Source organism: Calidris pugnax, unplaced genomic scaffold (genome assembly GCF_001431845.1).
Source record: "Calidris pugnax isolate Ruff unplaced genomic scaffold, ASM143184v1 scaffold155, whole genome shotgun sequence".
NCBI classification, from domain to species: Eukaryota; Metazoa; Chordata; class Aves; order Charadriiformes; family Scolopacidae; genus Calidris; species Calidris pugnax.
This window is the reverse complement of record NW_015090886.1, coordinates 645,327-656,202: the sequence shown is the minus strand read 5'-3', so window position 1 is coordinate 656,202 and position 10,876 is coordinate 645,327. Positions and strand designations below refer to the sequence as shown.

Genomic DNA, 10,876 nt, shown 5'->3' with positions numbered 1-10,876 from the left:
GAAAGGGTTCTCAGCCCTTGGAATGGGCTGCCCAGGGAGGGGGTTGAGGCCCCATCCCTGGAGGTGTTCAAAAGCCGGGTTGATGTGGTGCTGGGAGGTCTGGTTTAGTGATGATGCTCCTTGTTTGTTGTGTGGGTGTCTATTTTTGTCAGTGAGGTTGACGGTTGGACAAGATGATCTTTAAGGTCCCTTCCAACCAAGAAGATTCTGTGATTCTTTAACACACACGGGGTCAATCTGCAGCAAAAAACCCATTTATTTTCTCTGAATGGTGTGTGACAGGACATGTAGTGTGTTTTGGTTAGAATTTTCAGTGTTGGATGTAGCACCCCCTGATGGCACCATCATCGTGGTGAGCTCACAACACACCATTTGTGCTCTGAAGACCCCCCTTCAGCACCTTGACCAACCCCAGCAGCCCCCCTGCACCCCCGTACCTGTTCTTCATCAACCTGATTTCTCGTTTCAACTGCGGATCGTCCGTCTTGCTCGTCTGCGACGTCAGGGTGACGGGGGACGTCATCACCACCGTCTGGGGCAGGGAGGAGGTGGTGGGCGTGGTGCGGATCTGGTAGGTCTGCATGTCCCCCGACGCAGCTGGGGGGACAACAGCAGAAGACACCAAAAGGTGGTTTTGTTAGAAAGCGAGGCCAAGGCCAGCGAGGGGCATTTCTAACCATCTCCAGAAGGTACTCACTCTGCACCACCACCTGGTTGCTGGGTACCAGTATCTGCTGCCCGTCCGAGGTCTGCGCGTACTGCAGGATTGTTGTCCCAGGGTTGGTGCCGCCCGCGTTGGCCATCGTTAGTGTCTGCAGGCCCTGCACGCCGTCGGCGCCCGGGCTGGCCAGCTGTAACCCGTTTGCAGCGATGGCAACTTAAAGAGAAGAGGAACATGCACGTGTTCGGAGCTGCACGTAAGTGTGTGGCTGCACATCTGTTTCTAGGGCTGAAAAACACTGCCAGTTTTGAAAGGCTTTTTTCTTCCATCAGAGAGATTCCCTGATAAATCCACCTGACAGAGCAGGAGATGGAGCTGAGATGTGGGGAAGAACCTCTTTGGTGTGAGGGTGGTGAGAGCCTGGCCCAGGTTGGCCAGAGAAGCTGTGGCTGCCCCATCCATGGAGGGGTTCAAGGGCAGGTTGGAAGGGGCTTGGAGCAACCTGGTCTCCTTAAAGATGTCTCAGCCACCAGAAGGGATGGAACTGGATGAGCTTTAAGGTCTCTTCCCACCCAAAAAGGGTGTGATGCTATGGTGATTCCACTACTTCCCTGGATTGGAGGGAGATGAGCTTTAAGGTCCCTTCCCACCCAAAAAGGGTGTGATGCTGTGGTGATTCCACTACTTCCCTGGATTGGAAGAGACCTTGAAGGTCATCAAGACCAGCCATTGACCCACCACTGCCCAACCCACCACTGCCCCATGGCCCTCAGCACCAGCTTTTAGATCCCTCCAGGGATGGTGTGTGGGGAGTGGAGCCATAGGACAAGAGGGAAGGGTTTTCAACCAAAAAACTGGACGAGGGGGAAGGGTTTTCAACCAAAAAACTAGAGATTTAGGTGAGATCTCAGGGAGAACTTCTTTGGTGTGAGGGTGGTGGGAGCCTGGCCCAGGTTGGCCAGAGAAGCTGTGGCTGCCCCACCCCTGGATGTTATCTTCTCTGATCTTACATTTTGGACTAAATCTAACACTGGGAAACTGCCCTGTTATTTTGTAACATCCTTTGGATGCCTTGTCTTAATATGCAAAGTTAAGATAATGAAGCATTCAGTTTATCTGGTGTCTTTAGATACCAGCCTATTTCCATGTAGTAACAGTACTGACTTTATTAACCATTAAATAAATAACCAAACCTTTTGAATTTCATCTTAGTCAAACATATAACAAAAAGAACTCTGTATTTTGAAGGAAGTTGAATAAAAATGTATGCAGTGAAGCATGTATTTTGTGTAACGTACTGTACTGCCCGGTGCTCGTCTGGTAGATGGGAGTGGGAACGGACATGGACGTAACCGTGGAGACACCAGGACTCTCCTCATCTCCTTTTCTGTCACGTGTATCTTCAGAAGAAAGATCTTTCAAAATTTTTCTATAAAAAAAAAGAGTTTGTTTATCAGCTCTAATAGTCGGCAAAAACGACAAAGCGCTGCAGTTGCAAACTACTATCCCTGTTTTGAATTACAGAAATAAGCACTAAGATTTTGAGATAAAACAGTTTCTGGAATTAAAAAAAAATAAATGTGTGAGGTGACTGCCTCAAAAACCTTCTGTAGTTTTGATAGTCTAGGTTTTTATTTAAATATTTGAATAATTTTATGAGCTAAGAGCAAGTCAAGTCAGATACTGCCTTATAAAGTGTGTGCATGTGCAAATCAGCACGAATTCCAGATTTTCAATCATTATCCTCTAAAAGCCTCGTCCGTTCGGGCTGCTAAGCCTGCAGTGAAAACCTGCACCACTTACAGGAGATTTCAGTAATCTCCAGAAAAACGGTGTGCCCAAAACTAGCACTGCAGCTGCATCATCTCATCTCCCTAAAAGCTGCATCAGAGTTTCCACCATAAACATTTTCTGGGGACAGACAACTGGCCTATTAAGAGATTTTTCTGATTTACAACCTGATCCTCGAACTCACTCATGAACTGGCTTTAAAACCAGTTTGCTCTGTCTGGTGTCAGAATAATCTTTTTCAGTACAGAGTAAGACTTTACGTTTCTTTTCTGTGTTTAATTTGGCTCTTGCGCAGCTTCTCAAACAACCCGTGTCAGCGATGCCCCACGACAACACACACGTCTCTAGGTAAAAGAGGAACCAATGGAAACATGAATTTTGTGCATCTTACCCCTGGCAAACGCTGGCAGTTCTGTGAAGAGAAAAGCAGAACTGACAACCCCTGATCCCAAACCCGGCTCTGCTCATGGCTTGCACTTTCCTACTATGCCTAATTTCATTCAGAATTGCTCTTTTCCACCACCATTTTTGACTGTGTACAAAATAATAAAATTCCTCCTACTTTATTTGTTCTGGTGCATAATTCAAGATGAGATAAAGTCCTAAGAAGAGTGCATAAAACATTCGTAACGTGAAAGCCAGGAGTATCCAGCAGCTTCATAAACCGTCTCTTAAAATTTTCAGAACATTATCGTAAAAAATTGGGTGTTAAGTTTCTAACAAGTTTCTTTTTTTGAAAGCTAGGATGTGGCAATTGACTACACTCATTTCAGTAAAATGATAAAACTGGGTAAAATGACAGCTGATAAACAGCTTTCCCTCTGCCACATGGTGCTGGAGGTGATTTCCAGGGAAGTCCCGGTTCCCTTGTCGCAGACGATCGCTCACTCTGTGCTGCCTGGACGTGTCCAACACGTGGCTCAAGAGAAAGAAAGCAACTTAGAGGCTGACAGAATATATGAAGATATTGAAAGAAGTTGCTATTTTGGTTTAAAATAAAACCATAAAATATCTAACACGTGGTGCTTACCGGTAAGATGGACGACGAGCTAAGATGCCTCGAGCTTTCTGCGAGGAGCCTATGCTGTCTGAGGAATCCTGAGAATCTTCACTCTCAGACAAAGAAGAAACCTAAAAAACACATTCTGTGTGGTTATCCGGTACGCCTCAGAAGCGAGACCCAGAAGAAACAACACGTTTTAATTGTATATAAGCTAAAGCTGCATGAAAACTACACAAATGCAAAAAAGAAAAGCTCAAGAGATTCTCCCAAACTATCAAATTAAAAGCTGAAAAACACCCACCATGTAGCTGTTCTAGCTGGATTAAACCCCCCGGATTAATCAATCCCGAATTTTTAAAACAGCAGTATGAAGAAATACAATATTATTTTGATAAAGCTCATGCCAGCCTAATGTTCTCATTAGCTGATGTGGTCTGAAAAGGTGAGCAACTCCCCCACAGAGCTGCCCGAGGAGGCGGTGGGGTAGGAAACAGGAACACCACGTATGTACAGAGACAAACAGATAAAATACTTGAAATCTTTTATGTAGCCAGCAGAGCAGTGCATTTTGTGGGTCAGAATATAATAAGGCAGCAGCATATCGGGGAATAAATATGCAAAGTATTATCTAGAATTTTCTCTTTATTCCACTGCGTCCTCATCCAGTTGGCAAATTTCACTTTTTTCTCTGATGCTCCTTATTAAATACAAGCTAACAAAACATTTATCTGGGTGCTGGCAACAAAGCATCGAGAAGGACACAGGCAGCTCTGGGAAAAGCATTTCTCACTTCACTGCTGCTGCGGAGACAAACAGAGCAACCTACTATCAATAGTAAGAAAAAGCTGCTCACGTATTACCTCCCCCCCAGCTTTGAGCAACAAGGCCACAATGTTCACAAATTACAGAAAAAAAGGAAAGAACAGAGTCAGTGGGGACCCTGCAACTAGAACATGATGGCAGGAAGGGGATTAGTGGAGATTCAAGTGAAGACAACCAGCCAAGCCAGGTGTTTAACCATTTTTCAGCAAAGAGAAATGTGTTTTCTTTTCCATGATCTGATGTTACAGAAACAACGAGAGCTGAAAATGCATTATAGGTTTACTTTTCGTGGTTTATCAATGTAACCTCATACAAATAGATAAGCAGAGTATGAGGGAGCAGTGACAGACCCACGCAGTTTAACGTGCTTCTTCCCTGCGCAACCCCCACAGGGCTCCCTGAGGCACCTCTGGAGTGCCCAGAACCAAAAAAATCACATGGCAAACGAGAGACACAAGCAGAACCCTCAGGCCCAGGGCAGGGAGGTAACAGCACGCACAGGGGCAGCAGCTCCACCTTTTCCAAACATGGTTCTTTCCCCACTGGGTTATTCTACACTCTCCCTATTTGGGTATTCAAACACCCCGGTTGCACGTCTGCTAGGAGCACCAACTAAAAGATTTGTGGGTTTGTTTAGTTTTTTTTATAAAAGGAAGCAATGCCCAATAGTTTTATTTCAATGCCAAGTAAGTCACTTCATCATTAAGATATATATTAATGATTAAGATATCATTAAGAATGATATATCCCCAAAATACTGTCACTGGCTGGCTCTCTATCTCTGTGGCAGAGCTGGCCAAGTCAGACAAGAAATCTTTAGAAATCTTTCCACATGGAAAGCTGAAGACACTTGGTTGTCCAGCAGCAGAGAGCCCGTCGTTACCTGCACCGTCTGCACCTGGGGCGAGTGGATGACGGAGGAGGACTGAGCTGTCTGGATGACACCCTGGACCTGGACTTGCTCTCCAGGCAGCTGGACAACCGTCAGGGGAGCAGGACCTCGGAGAGACATCTGCAAGAGAGCAAAGGATTGTTAACAAAAGCCTTCGCTCCCCAGGAACACGCGCAAACATGTAGGAAAACTAGTGGAGAACGTGCATCAGCAGAAGCTTCTTTTAAGTCTAAGGAGGTCACAGAGGTGTCCTTGCAAGATAAACAGTTTGGAAATGGGTATCTGCGCATGAAAAAGGCTGAAACAGTTACTTATTTGCCTTAACTCAGAGGGAAATCAAGTATGTAGCATTATGGGCAAAAGATTAAAATGCTGCAACTGAAACCTGTGGAGTTCTACCTGAACCACACCGAAAACTCCTCAAATCACAGCTCAGAGACGAGGCAACTGCTTTTGTGGAACTCCATCCACACGCACAGATAAAGCCCTGCATTTGTGGCAGTTTCTTTTTTTTAATTTTTTGGTATCTGCGCAGGAAAAAGGCTGAAACAGTTACTTATTTGCCTTAACTCAGAGGGAAATCAAGTATGTAGCATTATGGGCAAAAGATTAAAATGCTGCAACTGAAATCTGTGGAGTTCTACCTGAACCACACTAAAGCTGAACTCCTCAAATCACAGCTCGGAGACGAAGCGAGTGTTTTTGTGGAACTCCATCCACACGCACAGGTAAAGCCCCACATTTGTGGCAGCTTCTATTTTTAACTTTTTATTCCATTTCAAGAGTGTATTGGGCTTAGATAAGCAGAAATAAAAGTGCCTAATAAGTAGCCTTAATTCTCACTAAAGTTAATACAAGTTTAGGGTGCTAAAATCTAAATCCAGATGAAATGATCAACAAGAGCGAGGGCTTCGGACAGATGAGACTGACAGTGCAGAAAGTAGCAGAAATAATGGACATATTCGGTGTTTTGGGGTATTTATGTTTTTTAAGCAACCACTATGAGGCCATGGTTCAAAGATTTCACAGGGAAGTAATCCCAAGAGTTTGGTGTAGCAGAAGCTGAGCAACCTGCTTCAAGAGCCACAGGCACAAGGGGCCCCAGGAAAGGCAAAGGGAGCGCGGGACAAGGAGGAAGAACAAAGAGCAGATTTTTCCAAATAAAAATTATGGCATCTGTTCTTTAATGTTTTAAAACTATCAATTTCAATAAATGTTGCAGCTGAAATGTAGGTTTAACTGGCAAAACACTCATTACTGCTGGAACCCCTACAGAAAATGCTTGGTACACTCGAGCAGAACTGTTTGGGATGTTGAACTTGCACAAGACTCTGCCCTTAAAAACTGATTAGGTAGATGCATGATTAAATAACCAGTTTCCTCAGCAAATTTCTTCACTACTGTTATTAATCTGGAATACAGGAGCCCCATGACACTCTGTCCTGTCCTTCCCTCATGCTGTTATCTACATTTTGCATCAAAACCCTGTTGCCTCTGTGGGGCCAAGAGTTGCTGGGCTGAGGAACGGGGCTGTCCCCGGGGCGGCTCCGTGGCCACAGGAGCAGAGCTCACCCAGAGATGCTCCTTCTGAAGCAGAAAGTTGAATTCAGGATAAAGCTTTGAAGGTGATGTTCCCTTGGAGTTCCAGCTTCGTGTGGTTTAGCTTTGAAGGTGATGTTCCCTTGGAGTTCCAACTTTGCATTAAATGGTTTCCATGGTGCCGAGCACCCGGGATTGCCATTGCTACAAAAGGAGCTGGAAAGGTTTTTTTCTGAAACAAGAAATGAGACTTAGGCCCTTAATTCATTCCTAAGCAGCTCCTGTGTGTCAGGTCGATGACAGTTGTTAGCAGCTCCTGTGTGTCAGGTCGATGACAGTTTCGAAGGACGTACGATCTAACAAAAATGCTGGGCTGCACTTTTGCCTCATCCAAGCAGGGAAAATTAATTTTGACCTTTTGAATACAAGCCACTTGAATAATTTTGTGCCCTCCATCAATAACCAAGCGCCTTTTTCTCGACCCTCTTTTGTTTTTTCTCCTCTGCTTGTTTCTAAAACTCAAGAATTAATCTAGTTTGCAGCACACAAAAACTGGCTCTTAACTACCTCCAATGTTTGCTGAGATTTGGCCCAGGCTTTACCTGTTGAGCAATATGAGAGAGCTGAGCTGCCTGTAGTGTTGTACCTTGTACGCCCGACGGCTGCGAGGGTGTCACTGAACTGGTACTGCTGCTCTTGTGCACCTCTTCCATAATAACTGCAAGAAAAAGAACCAGTTAAATGCCATTAATGATAAATCTGAGCGGCGGGAAGGTGCCAAAGCTTCCACTGACACTTCATAGAGTCTCTGTGCATAATGCTCTTAGCCTCATTGGGATGTTTTTAATTAGTTCTCTGCCCTTCGATACGTGCTGTGGAATAGACAGCATTTTCTGTCACTACCCCAGGACACCCTGAGCACTGTCACACCTTCTGATGGGGACAGGAGGGGACAGGGACAGTGGCAGGTTGAGCCCAGAGCAGCAGGAGCCCTGTTTTCAGGACATTTCACCTCAATAGTCAGTGCTGGCTCAGACCCACCCAGTGCTGAAGTTCACTGTCAAATCTATTTACTGAATTTCCTGTTTTTTAGTGAAAATAAACAAAGTCAAGTCACGAGATACAGGAAGAAAACCAAGATAAAGCATTTACACCAAAGAGTATCTTGCTCTAAGGAAAATAATTCTCCAAAAATACTTTACCCAAGCTACCAGCCAGACCTATTTTAAAACATCCGAAGGTGTATAAACACAAACCAGGGATTCAAAGTACAGAGTCTGAATTTTAAACCCTGCAAAAGTCACCCCGTCTCCATAGAATGCAGCCAGTAACGCTTCTCTCATTTCTAAGATTTTATATTTAACTGTTGAACGTGTCTTGCCAGCATCCCCCCTCCGATACCAGGGATTCAGCCGTATAGAAATGGATGCTTTTAGGTGGGGTGAGTGGGTGGACCAGCCGAGAGCATTAAGAGATGATCAGTGAGTGTTAAACATTTTGTCACAGAAGGTTTGAAACTGTTGAAAGGACAGTTGCTATGAGACTGGAAATTACATTTCTTTCTGTGGAAATGTGAGTCATTGATTTTTCCCTACTGAGACAAAACCACAGCTCTTGCAGCCTGACGTATACTTAGAGGGTAAAAAGTCAATGTACACCAAGACCAGAGTCCTGTTCTTGCAATCCTTACTCATCTGGGGAGTCCTGCTGCAGAACTCCTCAAAAAAAGGGACTGAAACAGGACTTTGTGGAGAGAAAACTGATGAAACACCAATGGTTTGGTGAAACCTGAGACTGTGTCCTTCCCAGCACGGAACAGACGCTCTCCAACACGCGCTGCAGCTTCCCAGAGCCCTTACTGCTGTAAATATAAAAGGATTCGTTCCTTTTTCATAAAGGAAAATTCACATTTTGTACCCCTACATGCTAAGTGTCACCAGCAAACAGGGCACTGTCAAACTGAAATACAGTCAACAGCAAAAATTGAAATAAATTTCCAGTGCTACAGAAATACTCAATTCATTTCTGAAGTGCTAAACCACATTCTGTCTCCCCTTCTCTCTTTTACTGTTTTTCTCCGCCTTATTTTCCCATCAAAGACTCACAACGGCACCAAAATAGACTGCAAGAAACACTGAAACTGATAAGACACAAAACCACCCAAAATAAACAAACTGGGGAGAAAGCACAAAGGTTTTTGCTGATCTTTCTCTCACAGGTGTGAAGTCCTACTTACAGGAATAAAAGATAAAGTATTTCCCATTATAAATACGATTTTTCAAGTTCACATACTCCCTGTAATATTTAACTAAATATTCAGCCGTCTGTAAATCTTAGTAAAATAATTTTAATAAAAAAAAAAGATTTAGCAAGCGCTTTTAACAAGGTAAAAATTACTGTTGCCTCTTACATGGTGCAGGGGCTGAAGGAGCTGCAGCAGCTCCTGGGCCTCGCGTGACCGTCACACAAAAGGACTCACATGCCCCTGTCTTGTTAAAACAACTTCTTTAGCTGGAAAAACACCAATTTTCCACTGGAATGGCTTTCTGCGAGCACCTGAAGCAGCGATTACCATCTACCAGCTTCTAGAGAGACAGTTCCAATGAAAACCTCAACCTGCAGGTTCTCAGGCTCTGACGAGAGGTACCAAAAGCAGAAAACACAGCGGGGTTGCAGGTTTTTAAACCGCGGTTACAGCTACTGCCAGCACGGAATATGGGTTTTGCTGAAAGCAGCTGCCCAGTTTTGGGGAGAATGAGGAGTTTTCCATGTCCCAGAGTTCTGACAGGAGTGAATTCCCAACGGCAATAGCTCACGTTCTATTAGCCAGAAAATAATTATTGTTCCAATCAGTATGAAAACCAGGGGTTTATAGTCCCGTGGGTGAGGGTGACGCTTTACAGAATAAAACCAATGTCTCCACTCAGCTCCATCTCAAACAGAATTTAATTTAAATGAAAGGATTCTGCAATAGCAGCGTTATGAAGTTTGTTCCAAAGGACTTTTAAACTCCCAGACCCAGCTCTCTCCAGCCAGAGAAACTCACAGAATCACAGAGCCACAGGGGGTGGAAGGGACCTCTGGAGATCACCTAGTCCACCCCCCTGCCAAAGCAGGTCCACCCAGAGCAGGACCTTAAAGGTGAGTTTGAGTCTCAAACAAATCCTTCTTCTACACACAAAGAGGAATGTCACATTTCATTGTGGCCAAGCTGGATTTATCACCCTGAAGTGGGTATATCCCTTGCTAATGCCACGTTCTCTAGTTTGAGCCACCACTCAAGAAACAGTAAAAACCCACCCTGAACGGCTGAGGAGTATCAATTAGAAAAGAACAAATAAAGAAGAAAGACCTATTCCCACAACTTTCACTAATTCTGATGGAAAATACCCTGCACTGCTGCAGGGCTGCTCCCCTGGCAGACACACGGTGCCCCTGCAGCAAACATCTCCCCAAGGTCTGACTCTCAATCGCTCTTTACTTCAGCATCCCACGAGCAGCGTCCTGTTCTCTTCTCCCACCCACCTTGGCTTTGCCTGGTTACAACACAGATTATCCAAGACAGCGACTGTCTCGAGTTAAATGCTCATAAAATGGCCAAAATCGTGGATTGCCAGCCTCGGGTGAAGCTCCAAAGCACAATCAGGAGGCAAAGAGTGAGATAATGGAATATAAAAGCTGAATGTTAAGGCAAAGAGAAGTGTGAGAGCACCAGGGGAATGAACCCAAGTTCTGTTTTGCCCTTTTAAATCCAGGAAAGGCCTAAACTGTATCTCAGTACTCAAATACTGTCAGAAGCTATTATTTTTTTAAAGACTTTATAAAGTCAGAAATCAAAGAATGCTGGACACAGCACTTTATTCTCAAATACTAAGTGACAAGAGTCAAATACTGACACATACAAATTATGGAAAGTGATTTAAAACATTTGTGAAATCAGAGTCAAGAAATGGGTAAAATTTTTGATTCTTTCACACCTCGACCTGTCTTCACCAGCTCCAGCAGCCAAAATACAGTTAACATTTGCTTAATTTTGCAATTAAGACACTTGGGGAAAGTATCTTTTTTCATCCAGGAGACAGAGAGAACTCCAGTTTTTCCCAGGGAGGGGTGAGAGGCGAAGGGCAGCTCGTCCCGGAGCCCCGACCCCCCCGACCCCCCGCGGGAC

General features: G+C 44.6%; 1 protein-coding gene across 4 annotated transcripts in view; it reads right to left on the bottom strand.

The window, feature by feature from the left end:
- Window positions 1-7,499, bottom strand: part of ATF1 (activating transcription factor 1) — an 8,613-nt gene extending 1,114 nt beyond the window's left edge. The window contains exons 1-6 of one of the 4 annotated variants that reach the window (XM_014947479.1): window positions 7,311-7,499; window positions 5,176-5,289; window positions 3,483-3,583; window positions 1,960-2,090; window positions 698-877; window positions 438-597 (exon numbers count right to left, since the gene is read on the bottom strand). In XM_014947479.1, the coding sequence (XP_014802965.1) occupies window positions 438-597; window positions 698-877; window positions 1,960-2,090; window positions 3,483-3,583; window positions 5,176-5,289; window positions 7,311-7,421 (797 nt within the window). In that variant the 5' untranslated portion in view covers window positions 7,422-7,499. Of the gene's footprint in view, window positions 1-437; window positions 598-697; window positions 878-1,959; window positions 2,091-3,482; window positions 3,584-5,160; window positions 5,290-7,310 lie in introns of all 4 variants that reach the window. The other 3 variants (XM_014947478.1, XM_014947480.1, XM_014947481.1) reach the window with 3 other exon arrangements.
- Between the last annotated feature and the right edge of the window lie 3,377 nt (window positions 7,500-10,876).